The sequence below is a fragment of the Dendrobates tinctorius genome, unplaced genomic scaffold (assembly GCF_039654945.1).
Source record: "Dendrobates tinctorius isolate UK_male_01 unplaced genomic scaffold, ASM3965494v1 ptg000160l, whole genome shotgun sequence".
Taxonomy (NCBI): domain Eukaryota; kingdom Metazoa; phylum Chordata; class Amphibia; order Anura; family Dendrobatidae; genus Dendrobates; species Dendrobates tinctorius.
Genome location: NW_027361827.1, coordinates 22,536,702 through 22,557,681, shown reverse-complemented (window position 1 = coordinate 22,557,681; position 20,980 = coordinate 22,536,702). Strand labels below are relative to the sequence as shown.

At 46.7% G+C, this 20,980-nt stretch overlaps 1 protein-coding gene across 2 annotated transcripts in view; it reads left to right on the top strand.

Annotated features, from left to right (window-relative positions):
• The window catches only part of SMC2 (structural maintenance of chromosomes 2), a 212,186-nt gene that overhangs the window by 145,167 nt on the left and 46,039 nt on the right, over positions 1 to 20,980 (top strand). For both annotated transcript variants that reach the window (XM_073549710.1, XM_073549709.1), the window contains exon 21: positions 2,426 to 2,626. In XM_073549710.1, the coding sequence (XP_073405811.1) occupies positions 2,426 to 2,626 (201 nt within the window). The remainder of the gene's footprint in view (positions 1 to 2,425; positions 2,627 to 20,980) is intronic.

The following is a 20,980-nucleotide window of genomic DNA, read 5'->3' as shown; positions in this document are numbered from 1 at the left end:
AGCAGAGCACGCAGCTCCCATGTCCCTTTTTTTTCAGTCCCTTCTGGCCTCTCTTCAGTCAGGTCTCCAATCTGGCCTTTCTCGGCTCCCTCAAGGGCCAGGCCTGCCCTATCAGTCCTGTTCTAGCAAAACCTAGTTTGCCGCTCTCAGGTCAGGACCTTCTTGCAGGGAGTTGCTCATTCTGTTCCTCTCGAGGTGAACCCCTGGGACCTCAACCTCATCCTAAACCCTCTTCAGGGTCCCCACTTTGAGACGATTCGGGACACTTCTGTCCCCCTGCTTTCCTGGAAGGTTGCCTTCCTGGTGGCCATCACCTCCATCAGGCGAGTCTCGGAGCTGGCTGCTCTTTCGTGCCATTTGCAGGACAGGGTGGTGCTAGGCCTTTCCTTTCTTTCCTTCCTTCTCTCTCTTCCCTCTCCAGAACAGCATTTTTCAGACATTCTGACTTTGGCCACAATTGCCTGCTGGATCCGCTCTGCCATCTGAGAAGCATATCCAACACAGGTTTGACTGCCCCCACCCAGGATCAAAGTTCATTACACTTATGCAGTTGGGGCCTCCTGGGCTGTTCGCCATCAGGCCTTTGTGTCGCAGGTCTGCAAGGCTTCTGTATGATCTCCAGTACATACGTTCTCAAAGTTCTACAGAGTGCATACCTATTCCTCGGCTGACGTGATCTTAGGTAGGAAAGTTTTGCTAGCGGCAATCACCTGGGCTAAGTTTGAACATTCTTCAGTTTCTTTCTATTTTCCACTTTTGGGACTGCTTTAGGACCTCCCATGGTCTCTTTTCCCAATGAAGCAATAGAGAAAAGAGGATTTTTGGTACTTACCGTAAAATCGTTCTCTGAGCCTTCATTGGGGAACTCTGTTCCTTCCCTTGTTTTGCCTATGTTGCACTTGTTCAAGTTAGGCTAGTTTCACACTAGCGTTTATGAGCGCAGCGACGGCCTGCGCACGGCCGCCGCTAAGCCCCACCCCCAGCCGCGCCTCCGCCGGTAGCTCCGCCCACGGCGCATGACGCTGCATTCGCTCTGTGTCCCCTATCTTTATCACTGGGGGCGCAGGCCGTGCTCAGTATGCGTTTGGCGGCGCATGCGTCCTTTTGACGGTGCGCCGACCTGCGCCAAACGCAATCTGCTGCAGTTTGGTTGCGTCGGCACACCGTCAAAAAGGCACTTGCGCCGCCAAACGCATACTGCGCACGGCCTGCGCCCCCTGTGATAAAGATAGGGGACGCAGAGCGCATGCAGCGTCATGCGCCGGTGGGCGGAGCTACCGGCGAAGGCGCGGCAGGGGCAGGGCTTAGCGGCGGCCGTGCGCAGGCCGTCGCTGCACTCATAAACGCTAGTGTGAAACTAGTCTTAGAGGGAATCTGTCACCCCTTTTTTGAGATGTCATATAATGTTATCATTCAATTGTGTGTCACAAGGATTCTCTTAGTACTTTTGCTTCCCCCTGACCCCGCACCTTTCATGCATAAATACCTTTTTTATATCGGTTCAGATGTATGTAAACTGCCACGGTCTGGTCCGCTGGGCGGAGCTTATTCAACTGCTCCCCCCCCTCCCTGTCTTGCTCTACGCATTTCTTCTTATGTAGAGCAAGACAGGGAGGGGGGAGCAGTTGAATAAGCCCCGCCCATCAGACCGGACCGTGGCAGTTTACATACATCTGAACCGATATAAAAAAGGTATTTATGCATGAAAGGTGCAGGGTCAGGGGGAAGCAAAAGTACTAAGAGAATCCTTATGTGACACACAATTGAATGATATCATATGACATCTCAAAAAAGGGGTGACAGATTCCCTTTAATGTTTTCTGTTGCCTCTTACTGCTTTCTCACTAACTGATTAGCTTTGTGGCAGTTGGTGGATGTCTCCTGCTAAGGAGGAGCTAACTTTTTTTGCCTAGTGTCAGCCTCTTCGTGGCATCAGCATACATCCATGGTTTCCTGTGTCCCACCCATTGAAAGCTCAGAGAGCGAGATTATACCATAAGTATCCAAATTCCTCTCTTAGTGACTTGTAACTTTTGTGATATGTTTTAGACACTTTACGTCTTGTCCAAGGAGGTACGACTTCGCTAAAAAGGGTGTTAAAAAAAAAAAAAAGTGGCACCCATTTCTGTCACAAAGTATGCCAACTAATAAGTGATGTAATCTTGGACGATACTGTCTTCAAAATTAGATTGAACAAATGGTATGAACCAATACTAAAATCTGCCAAATTTATTAAACTGTTTGCACTGTCTAAGAATTTGACAGCTTTGATACATATGCCCCGTTATGTCCATTTTAAAAGGACCAATTAGAGATCAATGTTTTGAGTAGAATAAAGATATGGAATTATTATAGAAAAGGTATTTGGGTTCTTGACAGATTCTAACGATCGGCTACCTTTTTTTTTTTTTTTTCTTCCAATAAGGTTGCAAAAATGCTTACTGACTATGAGTGGATTTCTTCTGAGAAGCATCTTTTTGGGCTTGAAAATACAGCCTATGACTTTAAAGCCAACAATCCTAAAGCTGCAGGTCAGAGGCTACAGAAATTGCAAGAAATGAAGGAGAAGCTGGGTCGGAATGTCAACATGAGAGCAATGAATATGCTAACACAAGCAGAAGAGAGGGTAAGAGTGGGCATTCTGTACTTATTTCTCAGCATCGCTTTTTAACGGCAGAGAATGGTGGCGATTCCCGTGGGTGTCAGCTGTACATTATCGGACACGACCAGTTTTCCGACCGATCGGAGCCAATTAACCCTTTAAATACCGCTGTCAATCGCAACAGCGGTATTTAAGTTGTTACAAGGTGGGTCACAAAACCCCCTTAGTAACCATCGGACCCCTGCTATGAGAATCGTGGGTCCCAATGGTTACCATGGTACCCTGACGTCGTGTGATGACCCCAGGATACGATGGCCTGTGAGATCCAGCAATAAGCTGGGTCTCACAGGCTGGGTCAGTGATTGTCAGTGAGACACTGCGCTCATGCACTGGTGGACATGAGTACAGCAGTGTATGAGAGACTAGTGAATCAGATACATGTCCCACAGTGAAAAAGTGTAAAAACGTGAAAAGAATAACACAAACTATGTAAGAGTAAAAAGAACACACAGAATGCTCACACAAATCACATTTTGCCTCTTAAAGGGATCTCCGGTATGGAAGTTAGGGCAAATCCCTCAGTGCTCAGGTTCTGACCTCAGTCTCTCTTAAAGGGATTATTATCACGAAACAATCACTGACCTCAGGGAGACCAGTCAAAGAAAATACTGCGTCAGCCGGCAAAGGCGCTCAATCAGTGAAATCCTAGGTGCAATGCTCCCTGGGAAATACGTAAATGCAAATAAAGTCCGTGGAGCCTCATTTAAGAGTCTCAAACACGGGCTAGCCAGATCTTCCTCCAGGGAAGGACCCAGCCAAGGGGTGGCTCCTTTCGGAAACCACCATTACCACCATATTAAGTGGCCCTTTAAGTCAATATCCAGCTCTTTACGAGTTTACAGATATGACAAGGGAAATACCAAGGCCAGGTATCCATCCACAGACAGCTGTTGCCCCTCATCAGTGTGGAGTAGGATTCTGGCTAGGTGGGAGCAATGCCTAGTAGACCAACATCACGAAACAATCACTGACCTCCGGGAGACCAGTCAAAGAAAACACTGCGGCAGCAGGCAAAGGCGCTCAATCAGTGAAATCCTAGGTGCAATGCTCCCTGGGAAATACGAAAATTTGCATTAAAGGGATTATTGGTATGGAATTTAGGGCAATTCCACTCAGCGCTCTGGTTCTGACCCCAGACCCCTCTTAAAGGGATTATTGGTATGGAAGTGAGGGCAAATCCACTCTGCACTCTGATTCTGACCCCAGGCTCTCTTAAAGGGATCATTGGTATGGAAATCAGGGCAAATCCATCCAGCGCTTTGGTTCTGACCCCAGGACTCTCTTAAAGGGATCCCCGTATGGAAGTTAGAACCGTTCCACTCATCGCTCTGATTCTGACCCCAGGCTGACGGGATGATGTGGGATATTAGGGGTAGTAGTCTGGTGGCTCTGGCTGATGGGATGTTGTGGGATATTAGGGGTAGCAGCCCGGTGGCTCTGGCTGACGGGATGATGTGGGATATTAGGGGTAGTTGTCCGGTAGCTCTGGCTGACGGGATGGCGTGGGATATTATAGTGAAGGTGGCTATGCGGAGTGGGCTGGGCTCTACACTCAACACTATATATATATATATATATATATATATATATATATATATATATATATATATACATATTATAGTGTGTATATATGTATATGAGATATAGTTATAGATATAGGCATTATAATTTGTTTTAACTAACTGTAGTTAGTTACTATGCCCGGGCAACGCCGGGCTCTCCAGCTAGTCTGTAAAATGTGAGGGTACCTGCCAACAAGTGTTCAGTTCACCTCAAGACAAACAAATTGTGCACCTTACAGCTCTCAGAATATGGCGACAAAAAAATTTTACTAATAAAAAGAAGCAATTTTGTGTGATAGCTGCAAAACCTTAAAAAAAAACCATAAATCTGGTATTGCTGTAATCGCACTGACCTGAAGAATAAATCCGCCTCATCACTTTCACCGCATGGTGAACAGCGCAAAAATAAAAATAACTATTCTTGTACTGCTGTCTATTTGTTCATTCTACCTCCCAAAAATCAGAATAAGGCTCGGCTCGCATGTGTCCTGCCGCTGATCGCTTACGTCAAGGTTTCCATGTAAATTCCCCAAAACAGCGATTCAGACACAATCCCGATGGAACCACTCACTTATGTGGCAGATGAAGTCACTTTGTACTGGTCTGTGTTACAGCAGTGTCCCATCATTTTAGGCGTGTTTTTGGCGCACAAGTGTGGGTGACCACAGATCTGTGCACTCCTAAAAAGATGGAGACCGTTGGAGCAGACGCCAAACGGAATATGAAGTGTCTCCATCTGTCTCACGGTGGGGGGTTCCATAGAGGTTTCATTTGAGTCGCATTTTTGTGGGATTTACACGGAAACCCCCACATAAGTGCTCAGCGTAGAACACAAGAATGTGATCCAGCCTTATTCTGGAAGCGACTGAAAAATATTATGTATCCCAAAATGTTACCAATAAAAACCCTTTTTTATCCCGCACAAAACCAGCCCCCACTCAGGTCCGCCATCTGTCACTGTCACAGTTTAGGCACATCAGGGTCTCTCCAAACGCAACATGACGCACGCAGACCATTCCATGCATTCCAAAACATCACTCCTTCCTTTCCGAGCCCTGCTGTGAACCCAGACAGTGGTTTTCCCCCACATATGGGGTATTGGCGTACTCTGGAGGAATTGCACAACAAACTTTGGGGTCCATTTTCTCCTGTTACCCTTGCGAAAAATAAAAAAAACATTTGGGCTAAAAGTACATATTTGTTGGTAGAATGTGATCATTTTTTTTTTTCACAGCTCCACGTTCTAAACTTCTGTGAAGCACCTGGGGGTTGCAGGTGCTCATGACACATCTAGATAAGTTCCCAACAGGGCTGTTTAGTCGGAGTCGTGGAGTCTGAGTCGGTGCTCATTTTGGTGGAGTCGGTATAAAATGGACCGACTCCGACTCCTAAAATATATAATAAATTGGGTACAATAGTTCAATGCAGAATGTGCTGAATATTTTTGCTATGAAAAATCATAGGAATTTGGGAAAGTTATGAAATGTCCTATAAATGGCTGTTCTATTCCTGATCTAAGGCTACATTCACACACAGCGTTTTTGCTGCGGTTTTTGATGATACGTTTTCAGCTGCAAAAGCAGATCAGCTTTTTAAAAAAAAACCGCATCACCTGAAAGGTTTTTGAGCTCTTGGATAATGTTTTTAATAGCATAGGCAGATTAGAAAAATGCCACACAAACTGACATGCTCTTTCAGCCCAAAAACGGATCCTCACAAAACAATGTGTCTGAATGTCATATCTTGAAACCCATTGACTTTGCTGGGATGCCCAGAGTCACTGCATTTTACTGTAAAAAAAACGGATCCGCAAAAACGCTGTGTGTGAATCATGGCCGTAGCCAGCAAGGGGCAGGGGGGGCAGCTGCCCCCCCCCTCCTAGAAGCAGCAGCACTCACCTATCAAAACTCACTTGTATGCTGCAGTGCTCCGGCCTGCATCGGCTCCAGACCGCAGGGGCCAATCTCTCCTCCTCTGTCCTGTCTTCTGCCGTCTTCACCAGAGAGGAGGGGAAGGGGTGCCTGCCCTGCACAGGATCCGATTCCTGGCCCCCAAGCTGGAGAAAGTGAGTAAGTTGTGCACACGCTGCAGCTGGCAATAAGAGATAGTCTGCAAGAGGGGCATGCTGGATATCTGATTAGAAAAGTGAGGAAATTGGTTATTGCCGCCAGAACATCTAAAATTGATTCCATCTTGAAGAGACGTGCTGGGAAAGGGGCAATTGGCGATCAAGCTACTCGGTGGGGCAGCAATTATTAAATGATTGAGCGATTGCTTGAACTAAAATTGTTTCTTATAGATAAGGCAAACCCTCAGGTAACCCTAAATGAAGGTCAATAGACACAGGTGGCTGAATTGAAGGAATTGCTTAATCACCCATTTACCGTGACTAAAAAATCACAAGCTGAGGTTTTAACTCCTGGCATTTTCATAAGGGAGTGGAAGAACTTGCTATTTTACCTGTCCCAAAGAGGAGGTTTAATCAAAGATGGCATTTCTGCTTCAATGAAACTGAGAGAGTCACAGCTATTGGAAAATAAATTTTTTCTCCTTCGTCTCATTGGGGGACACAGAGACTGTGGGTGTATGCTACTGCCGTCTGGAGGCTGACACTAGGTATACAAAAAAAAACAAGTTAGCTCCTCCTCCGCCACATACACCCTCGCCCCAGTACCGGGCGGAAACCAGTTTTTTTCTTAGTGTCTTTGGAGGCACACGCAGTCTGGAGTTCTCCAGACTATTTAATTTTTTTTTTTTTTTTTTTTTTTATTTCTTTTCGGTTCTCTCGCTATGAAGAGGACACAGGGGCGACGGATCCTATAGAAAGGGTCCGATTTCCCCAAACCAACAACGGGCGAGCACGCGTTGAGCATCGCTCCGCGTATCCTTTCCCGCACCGAGGGACATCTCTGCGACTTTTCCCCAGACATCTATTTTTTCCGTGTTTGTTATTTTATGAAGATAAGACAGGGGCAACGCATCCTATTGAAAGGATCCGATTTCCCCAAACCAGCAACGGGCGACCACGTGCGAGTGTTCCTCCACGTTCCCTCTCCCGCGACGTGGGACATTATGCCAGACTTGGCCCTGTCCACCCCTAGGTATGGAAACCATGGGCTTGCACAGTGGCACCAGACTAGTCTGTGCGCCCCCACTGCTCCACCAACGCTAGACGGCGGTGCTGCAAGGCGGCGGACGGTCCCTCTCCTCGCCCCTGCAGGGCAGACGGAGTTATGGTGCCTGCACCGTCCAGAGAGCAAATACCGGTAAGTATGCAGCTGGGGAGGGCTCTGGGCAGCGAGTAGGAGCCAGGGATCCCCTCGACCATCGCTCCCGCCCCCCGCCTTCGCTCCTCGCCTCAGAGTACCTGCATCCGGGGTAGTAGGTGTCACCGTCGGGGGGTGAGTGTTGAGCAGGATAGGGGCGACTTGGTAGGCCGCGGTTTTCGGCCTGGGCGCCGGTGGGTCCCGGCCTCGGACGCGGCGTCCTAGCAGACGCCGCCGCGCGGCGTCCTATCTGGCACCGCCTCCCGGCGCAGCGGCGCCGCCCCCGGCACGGCGTCTCGGCCGGCACCGCCCCCGGCGTGACATCGTATCCGGCGCCGCCCCCCAGCCTAGGGCGGGCGCTGGTTTAAATCAAGGCCCCGGCTTCAGAGCAGGGTAGGCCGCATCTGGAAACAGACGCCGGCGACCTACCCAGAGGCGAGGAGTCACGCTGGAAGGGGGGCACACAGAAGCAGGGTAAGTGCGACCCCGTCCTGGAGCTGCGCGGGTACATTTAAGGGTTACCCTCCTCCTTTCCCCTTTAACTGGTGATAGGAGTAAGCGGCATTATGTCTGGAAAAGGGAAAACGCACACGTTCCTTTATGCCGCATGCGTTTCCTGTGGGGTGATGTTCCCACGAGCACTATCCGGTTTGGGATGAGGGTTCTAGGAAAAATGGTGGCGGCGATGGAAGCAATTCCGTTTGCGCAATTTCATCTCCGTCCCCTGCAGCATGCTCTCTTAGCGTCATGGGACAAAAGTCCGCTCTCGCTCGATCATCAGTGCAGGTTGTCCTCTCAGGTCCGAAGGGCGCTTCAGTGGTGGACGCACGACTCCTCTCTCCGTCAGGGGAGGCCCTTTCCCCCGGATCAATGGTTAGTGATCACGACCGATGCGAGTCTTTTCGGTTGGGGGGCAATCTTCCGCCATCACACGGCCCAGGGGCAATCGTCGCCTCAAGAGGCGCATCTCCCTATCAACTTGTTGGAGATTCGAGCAGTGCGGTTGGCACTGCAGCAGTTTCAGTACTTGCTGGCAGGGAGCCCGGTCCGGATTCAGTCAGACAACGCCACGGCAGTAGCATACGTGAATCACCAGGGAGGCACGCGCAGCAGGGCAACCATGCGCGAAATAGAGCATGTACTCCGCTGGGCCGAGAGGAATCACTCGATGATCTCAGCAGTTCACATACCAGGCGTGGAAAATTGGGCAGCAGATTTCCTAAGCCGGCAGGGGATCGCGGCCGGGGACTGGTCTCTGCACACCGATGTCTTTCAGCAAATTTGCCAGCGGTGGGGGACTCCGGACGTGGACCTGATGGCCTCCAGGGAAAACGCCAAGGTGGGCGTGTTTGTCGCCCGGTCTCGGGACCCGCGAGCGATCGCAGTAGATGCGCTGGTCCTGCCATGGAACCAGTTCCGGCTCCCGTACTTGTTTCCCCCGCTGCCGGTTCTCCCGAGGGTCATCAGAAAGATCAAGACCGAGGGGGTTCCGGCTATTCTGCTGGCCCCAGACTGGCCCCGTCGGGCATGGTATGCGGATCTGGTGAAGCTCCTCGCAGACGTACCCTGGCGGCTACCAGAACGTCCAGACTTGCTGTCTCGGGCCGATCTGCCACCCGAACTTAGGGGCCCTGTGTTTGACGGCGTGGCCGTTGAATCTTGGGTTCTGACCCAGGCGGGGTTCGGGCGTGATGTGGTGGCTACAATGGTTAGCGCCCGGAAACCGGCCTCGGCGAGAATCTATCATAACACTTGGAAGGTTTTCTTTCAGTGGTGTCGAGAACGCGGAGTGGCGCCATTATCCTTCTCGGTCCCCAACATCCTGGCCTTTCTCCAGTCCGGCCTAGACGCAGGGCTGGCTCCGAGTTCCCTTAAGAGGCAGATATCGGCCTTGTCGGTCCTTTTTCAGCGGAAGATCGCTACCATCATGCAGGTCAGGACGTTCATTCAAGGGGTTTCTCATTTGGTACCCCCCTTTAGGGCACCTTTGGAGGCCTGGGACCTGAATCTGGTACTGAGTGTCCTGCAGGAGGCCCCGTTTGAGCCGTTACAGGAGGTTTCTTTTATCATATCTCTCCAGGAAGGTGGTATTCCTGGTAGCCATAACTTCCATTAGGCGGGTCTCGGAGTTGGGGGCATTGTCTTGTAGGGCTCCATTTTTGACTTTTTTTTAAGGATAAGGTAGTCCTTAGACCGCCGCCGGCCTTTTTTTGCTGAAGGTCGTGTCCTCTTTCCATATTAATGAGGACATTGTTCTGCCTTCGTTTTGTCCGGCACCAGTTCACAGAGTGGAGAGAGTGCTCCACATGTTGGACCTGGTAAGAGCTCTCAGGAGGTATGTGTCAAGGACAGCACCTTTCCGCCAGACAGACTCGCTGTTTGTGATCCCTGAAGGGCGCAGGAAGGGGCTCGCAGCCTCACGGTCAACCATAGGAAGATGGATTCGCCTAACTATTCAGGAGGCCTACCGTCTTAGAGGCATGCCGGTTCCTACAGGAATAGGGGAGCACTCTACTCGGGCAGTGGGCGCCTCTTGGGCGCTTCGGCACCAGGCTTCGGCAGAGCAGGTATGCAAGGCAGACACCTGGTCCAGCCTGCACACTTTTTGTAAGCACTACAATGTGCATACTCAGGCTTCGTCTGATGCGAGCCTGGGTAGGAAAATTCTCCAGGCAGCAGTGGCACACCTTTAGACAGGAACCTTTAGACAAAAGGTTTTTGGCTAAAGGAACACCTTTAGACAAAAACCAGGGGAAGAGTCTTGATCATTTGCATATTCCCAGTGCCTTCTGGGATAAGTAAAGAGTCTCCGCGAGCTCAACGATCACTGGGTTTTGGCCGTTGCAGCTGAAAAGAGGAAATCAGAAAACCAGGGGAAGAGTCTTGAGGAGATCATTTGCATATTCCCAGTGCCTTCTGGGATAAGTGAAGAGTCTCCGCGAGCTCAACGATCACTGGGTTTTGGCCCTTGCAGCTGAAAAGAGGAAATCGGAAAACCAGGGGAAGAGTCTTGAGGAGATCATTTGCATATTCCCAGTGCCTTCTGGGATAAGTGAAGAGTCTCCGCGAGCTCAACGATCACTGGGTTTTGGCCGTTGCAGCTGAAAAGAGGAAATCGGAAAACCAGGGGAAGAGTCTTGAGGAGATCATTTGCATATTCCCAGTGCCTTCTGGGATAAGTGAAGAGTCTCCGCGAGCTCAGCGATCACTGGGTTTTGGCCGTTGCAGCTGAAAAGAGGAAATCGGAAAAACCGCGCGCCTGTCGGCGCGCAAATTTTGGCTCATCTTTCATTGTTTTTAAGAAATCTCAAGATGGAAGAGGCCAGGAGCCATTTGGTGAGCTGCATTTCTTGCTACATGTTCACAGATTTACCTGTGGAAAAGCCAAACTTCACATGCCACAAATGCAAGCTTGTGTCCCTGTTGGAGGAAAAGTTGCAAAATCTCGAAGAGAGGTTAGCTACGTTGAAGATCATTAAGGAAGGTGAAGAGTTCTTGGACAGAGCAGAATTATCTCTTCATGTTACAGAAAGAGAAGAAATTCGAAGTGCACCTGAAGAAACAGAGGAATGGAGACATGTGACCCAGAGAAGCAGGAGGATCAGGAGGCAGTCAGCACCCATACTGCTCAGAAACCAGTACCAGGCTCTCACGCAGGAAAACGATGAAGAAATACATCAGGATAAGACTTTGCCAACAAACAGCAACCTTGTTCGCCTTCAGAGTCCTCCTGGATGGAGAAAGAAAAATGTTGTGAAGAAGAAACGGAGAGTGGTGGTCATGGGGGATTCCCTGTTGAGAGGAACAGAGGCCGCTATCTGCAGACCGGATATAACTTCAAGAGAAATGTGCTGTCTTCCAGGTGCAAAAATTAAAGATGTGTCTGACAGGATATCAGGACTCTTCAGACCTACAGATGACTACCCATTCCTGCTACTACATGTGGGGACAAATGACACCGCAAGAAACGACCTGGAAACCATCTGCAGAGACTTTGAAGACTTAGGCAAGAAAGTGAAAGAACTGGGAGCGCAGGTGGTCTTCTCTTCCATCCTCCCAGTGGATGGCCATGGAACAAGGAGGTGGAATAAGATTCTGCAGGTGAACAACTGGCTACGTCGATGGTGCCGTCAGCAACGATTTGGATTTCTGGATCACGGAATGAACTACTTATACGATGGACTACTTGCTAGAGATGGGGTGCACCTTACGAAGACTGGAAAGCATGTATTTGGAAGTCGCCTTGCTACACTTGTTAGGAGAGCTTTAAACTAGAACAACATGGGAAGGGAAGCAAAAGGCCAGAAAAAGCCATACACCTGACAAATGCTATTGAGAACTCTGCTATTAGAAGTGGAAAGGAAGAACAAAGACAAAAGAATCTAATTAATAAAAATATTGGAGAAAGAGAAACCAATCACAAACTAAAATGTTTCTATACTAATGCACAAAGCATGGGCAACAAACAAGGAGAATTGGAACTACTAACACAGAAAAAGAAATATGATGTCATTGGAATCACTGAAACTTGGTGGGACAATACACATGATTGGAATACAAGACTAGAAGGATACAACTTATTTGCAAGAAACAGACTTGATAAACGAGGAGGGGGTGTCGCATTGTATGTTAGAAACGCGTATATCTGCACAGAGATTGAAGCTTCAGAGACTGGGAGTTCTGTGGAAACTGTTTGGGTAAGAATACAAGGACAGAACAATGGAAAGGACACCATTGTAGGCATTTACTACAGGCCGCCTGTGCAAGCTGAAGATATGGATGAACTCTTTATGCATCAAATGGCCAAGTTCTCCAAAAAATATGACATAGTTGTCATGGGAGATTTCAACTATCCAGACATTTGTTGGGAATCTCTCTCAGGCAAAACTAACAGGTCAAGGAAATTCTTATCCTCTCTTGCTGACAACTTTATCTTCCAAACGTAAGGGAGAAAACAAGGGGAACTGCTACCTTGGATCTAATCCTTATAAACAGGGAGGAAATGGTTGAGGAGGTAAAAGTGGTTGGGACCCTAGGAGGTAGCGACCATGCTATTTTAGAATTTTGGATAACTAGAGGCGGAAGACCTGTGAAGACTCAGACGTCAAGGTTAGATTTCAGAAAGGCAGATTTTAAGGGATTCAGAAAGAGAATTGGAGGGATCCAATGGCTGGATATCCTTAAAGACAAAAATGTCCAGGAAGGATGGGAAATCTTGAAAAATGAAATTCTCAAAGCACAGTTGTTAACAATTCCGAAAAGAGGGAAGAATAGGAAGCATTTAAGGAAACCAGGATGGATGAACACAGAACTTAAGCACATGCTAAAAAGGAAGAAAAAAATGTTTATAAAATGGAAAGAGGGAGGCATATCTAAAGAAGAATATAATGCTGTCTGCAGAACCTGCAGGGCACAAATCAGATTATCTAAAGCTGAAAATGAATTGAGGCTTGCAAGAGATGTCAAAAGCAATAATAAAGGATTTTGGGGATATGTCAAAAGTAAAAGAAAAGTCAAAGATGCTATAGGATTTTTACAAGATGAAAATGATGAAATGGTAAGACAGGATGTTGAGAAGGCTGAACTTTTAAATTCCTATTTTGCATCTGTTTTCTCTCAGAAAGGAAATGTAACATCAACTGTTCTTCACTGTCCTATAAAGGGAGTAGAAGAATCCAGGATATCTATAAACAGAAAGATAGTGAGGAAACACTTAGCTAACCTAAATGAATTCAAGTCTCCAGGTCCAGATGAATTACACCCCAGAGTACTGAAGGAGATAGCAGAAGAAATTTTTGAACCCCTCTCCATAATCTTTGAAAATTCTTGGAGAACAGGAGAAGTGCCAGAAGACTGGAGAAGAGCAAATGTTGTTCCTATCTTCAAAAAGGGGAAGAAGGTGGACCCAGGCAACTATAGGCCGGTGAGTCTGACTAATATACCAGGAAAGATCTTTGAACAAATTATTAAACAACATGTATGTCAATACCTGGATAAGAATGAAGTGATTAAACAGAGTCAGCATGGGTTTGTAGCTAATAAGTCATGTCAAACTAACTTAATTTCCTTCTATGACGGTATCACTGATTGGGTGGAGCAAGGAAATGCTGTAGATATAGTATATCTTGACTTCAGCAAAGCATTTGACAAAGTATCTCATACAATCCTTATTGAAAAAATGACTAAGTATGGAATGGACAAGGCAACTGTTAGGTGGATTCATAACTGGCTTAGTGATCGGACCCAAAGAGTGGTCGTAAATGGCTGCACATCCAGTTGGAAGAATGTCTCAAGTGGGGTACCACAGGGCTCTGTCCTGGGCCCTTTATTGTTCAACATCTTTATCAACGACTTAGATGAAGGAATTGAGGGTAAACTGATTAAATTTGCTGATGACACAAAGCTAGGAGGGATAGCTAATACTAGAGAAGAGAGAGAGAGGATTCAAAAAGATATAAATAAACTGGAGAAGTGGGCAGCAACTAACAGAATGGTTTTTAACAGGGAGAAATGCAAAGTACTACATCTGGGCAATAAAAATGAAAAAAGCATATATAGAATGGGAGGAATAGGGCTAAGTGACAGCACATGTGAAAAAGACTTGGGTATACTAATAGATCACAGACTGAATATGAGTCAACAGTGTGATGCAGCAGCAAAAAAGGCAAATGCAATTCTAGGATGTATTAACAGAAGCATACAGTCTAGATCACGTGAAGTCATTATTTCCCTCTACTCCTCTTTGGTCAGACCTCATCTGGAATATTGTGTCCAGTTTTGGGCACCACATTTTAAAAAAGACATCAACAAACTGGAGCAAGTTCAGAAAAGAGTGACCAGAATGGTGACCGGTCTGCAAACCCTGTCTTATGAGGAAAGGTTGCAGGATTTGGGAATGTTTAGTTTGCAAAAGAGAAGACTGAGAGGAGACTTAATAGCTGTCTACAAATATCTAAAGGGCTGTCACATTGTAGAAGGATCAACTTTATTCTCATTTGCACAAGGAAAGACTAGAAGCAATGGGATGAAACTGAATGGGAGGAGACACAGATTAGATATTAGAAAAAACTTTTTGACAGTTAGAGTGATCAATGAGTGGAACAGGCTGCCACGAGAAGTGGTGAGTTCTCCTTCAATGGAAGTCTTCAAACAGAGGCTGGACAGACATCTGACTGGGATGATTTAGCGAATCCTGCTTTGAGCAGGGGGTTGGACCAGATGGCCCAGGAGGTCCCTTCCAACTCTACCATTCTATGATTCTATGATTCTAGGAGGGCATGCGGCATGGAGGGGTGAGTTGTCTTCCCACCCAGGGACTGCTTTAGGATGTCCCACAGTCTCTGTGTCCCCCAATGAGAGGAAGGAGAAACATGGATTTTTGTGAGTACTCACCGTAAAATCCTTTTCTCCGAGACGCTCATTGGGGGACACAGCACCACCCTAATAGCCAGGTGGCTTTCGTTTATTTAATTAATATAATTCCTTGTTTAAGGTAGGGTGGTCCTTTTTCAGACATATGTTTGGCATAAGGTTAAAATTATGTTTATGTCCTCCTACTGCTTTTTGCACTAAACTGGTTTCCGCCCGGTACTGGGGCGAGGGTGTATGTGGCGGAGGAGGAGATAACTTGTTTTTTTTTGTATACCTAGTGTCAGCCTCCAGACGGCAGTAGCATACACCCACAGTCTCTGTGTCCCCCAATGAGCGTCTCGGAGAAAAGGATTTTATGGTGAGTACTCAAAAAAATCCATGTTTCTGGCAGCTGTTTATGTGGACCCAAGTCATCGTATACTGCTTGATGATCAACAGCTTACTAAAGGAAAAAAAGCTCTGACTGAGGTAGCAGTTAGGATGAGTGGCCTACAGGAGGACTGCCAGGCGCAAGAGGACTTGGGTCCTGACAGAGCTACTGCTGCCATATCTTCATCCTCATCAGATGAGGAGTTCGACTTTGACAAGTATTTGGATGACATAGAGCAGGCAAAGCGTTACTGCAAGGAAAAAGACTTCACTCCGTCTCCTATAGCAAACAGATTGACCATATTTCAGCAAAATGTTTCAACCATTCATCAAAACAGACGGTGCATGAGGAAATTCCTTTATACCTGGAAATTGTTAGAGATGTTGCCCATGTTGTTACGGCTTTGCCTCCAACCCAAGTTAGTGTAGAGAGGTTGTTCTCTAGCCTTAAAATTATTAGGTCAGATTTGAGATCATCTATGAAGGAGGATCTGATGGAGGCAATTCTATTTCTTAGAACAAATTCATAGACTGCACAAATGTTATTAAGTATGTTTTTGTTGAAAACTGTTTTGTGCCATTTACATAGTTATATATATATATATATATATATATATATATATATATAATATTCGATATTACATAGTGTATTACATATTTACAATTTAGTACAGTTTTGTGTTCTAAAGTTGTATTCCAATAAATATAATGTTCTATCTATATATCTTAATGTATCATAAAAAATGATTAAATGTCTGATGTTCACATTGTACTACAATAAATTTTTCACTTAAATATAAACAATATATGTGGGAGTCTGTGTAAGGGAAATTGAGGAGTCGGAGTCGCAGGTTTGGCTTACCGACTCCACAGCCCTGGTTCCCAATGGGGTCTAGTTGCCAAATTGAGGTCAGTTGTGGGGGGTTTCCACTGTTTAGGCACATCAGGGGCTCTCCAATCGCACTTGGCTTTCGCTCTCAATTCTAGACGTTTTTGCGTTCTTTAGAACAGAGTACAGCAATGAAAAAGGCCCTATGCCGAGAAGTAGAAAGGGCTAAAATAGTAAAGAACACTCCCATTTGAATGAAATCCCCCCCCAAAAAATGACGTGGCACCACACACGCTCGTAGAAACATCTCCCAAAACCTATGGGAAGGTCACAGGACGGCAATTCTGATACCATTGGATTCGGCAGGGCCATCGTTACCCTTGGAGACCAAACACTCCTTTGCTGCCTGGCTCCTACTAGTCATTCTACGTACTTTCCTACCCTGGGGACTTAGATCGGATCGGTAAGGTGTTTGGCCCTTTTCAGAGATCTTGAAAATGTAACTGGTGTGTGACTAGGACATTCAAGAAGTCCAAATTTTCCTCATGAAATCATAGCTGGCTGAACAAAGCAGTTAGACCACATGTTATCCACAGAAGCTTTTCCTATAGGAGCTTGGAGACTAGCTAGCTGGTGGAGAGTGTGAAGGCATTGATGCTATTGACTAGCCTGCCCGTTCCCCAGACCTGAATACAACAGAGCACATCAGGGACATTGTCTCATTCCATCCACCAATGCCATGTTGTACAACAAAACTGTCCAGGAGTTCACTGATGCTTTTATCCAGGTCTGAGAGGAGATCCTCGGGAGAACATCGCCGCCTTATCAGGACCATGCCCAGGTGTTGTACAGGGCCGGTTTTAGATTTTAGACAAAGTGGGGCCCTGGGCAAAAGTTTAAAGTGGGGCCCCAAATGCTCACATACAACACCATCACACAGAAACATTTCGATTTTATTTACATGCGCTGAGTTCAGGCCGCTAAACAAGTGTGATCGACAACATGAAGTCATTCGCTTATTTCCCGGCCTTTTAGGGTAGGTGCACATGTTCAGTATTTGGCAGCGCTTTGGACACAGCACATGTCCGCTGCATCCAAAGGGCTGCCGTCTATTGATCGCAGATGATACCGCATGTGTTCATTAAACCGTGCGGATTCACCGCGTCCAATACAATGTAGGGTGATATTTATCTTGCGGAGGCTCGCGTCTCCGCAAATAAATAGACATGCTGTGGTCTGGAAAGACGCGCTGCATGTCCGTCTCCGCGGGTGAGCCGCAGGTGTCAGTACACGTGTAGTTGGCATGGAATTTCTTGAAATTCCATCCACTATGCTGTAACATCTGGACTCTGCAGGTTGGACGCTGCAGAAGTACAAAACGCCAAACCGCAGCGATTACTGATCATCTGCACATACCCTTAGGTTGTGTGCCCACGTTGCGTTTTTTAAACGTTTCCGCAGCGCTTTTAGACAAGCGTTTCTGCTGCGGAAACGCTTAAGAAAAGCATCTAATGTAATAGAATGGAAAATGCACATGTTGTGCTAATGGTGCTTTTTCCGCTGCGGAAACGCTTAGCAGAAAAAAACTCAGCATGTTCATTAATTGTGCGGAATCGCATGCGATTCCGCATACATACACTGTAATTGCAAAAACGCATAGGAAAACGCATGTCAAAACGCTAGACAATCGCGTCAAAAAGCGCATGTGTTTTCCCTGGCAAGGGCATGCGTTTCTGCTCAGGAAAAAGACGCTTGAAAAATGCTACGTGGGCACATAGCCTTATTCCGGCTGAGAAAGAATGATTGGTACAGCTAGTCCTCGATATAGTATAATGCAGGTCCCATATAGTCCATATAGTAAAATGGACTCTCCATGGTCCTTGAGAGTGTATAATGCAGCCCTGTATACTGCAGCCCCCTCAGAGTATAATGCTGCCCCCCCACACACAGTATAGTGCAGCTCCCCACACACAGTATAGCGTAACCCGTCCCACACACAGTATAGTGCAGACCCCACATATACACAGTATAGTTCAGTCCCCACACACAGTTTATAGCAGCCCCCCACACATACACAACACAGTATAATGTAGTACAATAAGAACATCAGAGATTTAATTATTTTTGATACAATAATCAAGATATTTAGATAGAACATATATTTATTGGAATACAACTTTAGAACACAAAAAACTGTAATAAATTGTAAATATGTAATACACTATGTAATATCGAATATATATATACACACACTATGTAATAAAGTATGTAAGTGGCAAAAAACAGTTTTCAACAAAAATATACTAAATAACATTTGTGCAGTCTATGAATTTGTTCTAAGAAATAGAATTGCCTCCATCAGATCATCCTTCATAGATGACCTCAAATCTGACCTAATACTTTTAAGGCTAGAGAACAACCTCTCTACACTAACTTGGGTTGGAGGCAAAGCCGTAACTACATGGGCAATATCTCTAACAATTTCCGGGTAGAAAGGAATTGTCTCATGCACAGTCAGTTTTGATGAACGGTTGAATTTTTCTATTTCTTTGAGAGCAAGTGAAACATTTTGCTGAAATATGGTAAATCTGCTTGCTATAGGAGATGGAGTGAAATCTTTTTCCTTGCGGCAATGCTTAGCCTGCTCCATGTCATCCAAATACTTGTCAAAGTCAAACTCATGTGATGAGGATGAAGACACTCCGCCCCTCCCGAGTCTCTGCATGTGGCACAGCAGTACTGTACAGCCACATATGGGGGTATTTCCACGTTCAGCAGAAACTGGGGGACAAATTTTGGTGACATGTTTACCCACTTTTGTGAAAATGTAAAATTTGTGGCTAAAAGAAGGAATTTTGGTACTCACCGTAAAGTCTTTCTTGGAGCCTTCATTGGGGACACAGGTAGCCATGGGTGTATGCTGCTGTCGCTAAGAGGCTGATACTATGAAAAAAAGGAAAAATAGCTCCTCTGCAGAATACACCCACCCACCGACAGGCACAAAGTACCTCAGTTAGTGCTAAAGCAGTAGGAGAAGCAACCAAAACTCAACATATGTACCAACCCAAGAAAAAAGGCACTTCGGCCCAATAATGGTACAAACAATTAGGGAGGGTGCTATGTCCCCCAATGAAGGCTCCACAAAAAAAGATTTTACTGTGAGTACCAAAAATCCTTCTTTCTTTATCTCTTCATTGGGGGACACAGATGTCCTAAAGCAGTCCCCAAGAGTGGGAACAAAGAATGCAAAGAAAGAACAGATTTAGGTCGGACGGTGCGTAACCACCGCCTGCACCATTTCCTTCCTAGGCCTTCGTCGGACAAGACATGAATATGAACACCGTAAAAACCTTGCGAAGGTGTGCAAAGATGACCAGATCGTGGCCTCACAATCTGTAAATCTGAGGCCTGGTGACCAACTGCCCAAAAAGGACTTCTCCATGGAATGGACCGTAGAGGGACATAGAGAAGGAAGGACAATGACTGCATTAATGTGAAATGACCACCTTAGATACAAAGTTAGGAATAGGTCTGATATATACCTTGTTCTGATGTGGAATCAGGAACGGAGAATGGCAGGATAGTGCCGCCAACTCAGAAACTCCTCTGATGGCCGTAACGGCAACTAGGAAGAGAAAAACGGAATGTCTTGAAAGGGCTCAAAAAGAGAAGCGCGCTGGAGTGCGCCAAGGACCAGGTTAAGATCCTATGGATCTATAGGGGAATGATAACAAGGTGCCAGGTGGGCGATTCCTTGAAGAAAAGTCTTTACTTGGGCACGAGACACCAGATCTCGTTGGAGAAGAATTGACAGTGGAAACTTGCCCCTTAAGAATACAGAGAGAGAGACCCGAGTCAAGTCCCGCTTTCAAAAAAACCAAGGATGGAATGAAGGGAAAAGGACATAGGAACGAAATAGTTGACCTTACGTCACCGAATGAAGGTTTTCCAGTATCTGTGGTAGATACGCGAGGATGCCGGTTTTCTTGCCCAAATCATGGTCTGAATAACCTGAAGGAAAAAACCAACCTTTCTCAGAACTAAGCCTCAACGGCCATGCCGTCAAACTTAGAGACTGTGATCTCTGATGAAAGAGGAGGCCTTGCTAAAGAAGATTCGGACAGTCTGGAATCCTCCAGGGAGCGTCCATGAGCACGTTCACCAGCTCCGGGTACCAGGCCTGTCTTGGCCAGTTGGGAGCCATCAGAATTACTGTAATCCCTTCTGCCTTTAACTTTTTCACGATTCTCGGAATCAAGGGGAGAGACGGAAAAAGAAAGGGCAGTTGGAAATGTAACCACAAGAGTACCAGAGCATTACAACCGATGGCTAGAGATCCCAGGACTTGGTTATGTACTGAGGAACCTTATGGTTCATCCGAGATGCCATCAGGACAACATCCGGTGTGCCCATTCCTTGCATATCTGGTGAAAACTACTGGGCCGAATGACCACTAGCCCGATGCGCGATCCTGATGACTCAAAGAATCAGCTGCCCAATTTTTCATCCTCGTAATGTGCACAGATGATGAGGCGGGAACGTGACCTGTCGCAGAAACCTGGTTCCTGTACCATAACCTGTTTGCTGCGAGTCCCACTTTGATGGTTCATGAGAACCACGGCAGTGGCGTTGTCTGACTGTGTATGAGGACTGGCTGGCCTGCGAAGAGGGTCTGCCAGCGGCGAAGGCCAAAGAAATATTGCCCTGCTCTCCAGGAGATTGATGGGGATAGCGGCTTATTGGGCGTTCCAGCCACCCTACGCTGAGGATGAAAGACGGCTCCCCATCCGAGACGACTGGCGTCGGAGGTGATGACCTACCACCGGAGAGAAGGAAGACTTGCCTCGAAGGACTGATGCAGATGGCGTCCACCAGGTAAAGACTGCCTCACATTGAGAGGCAGTGATAGGGAGAGAGTTAA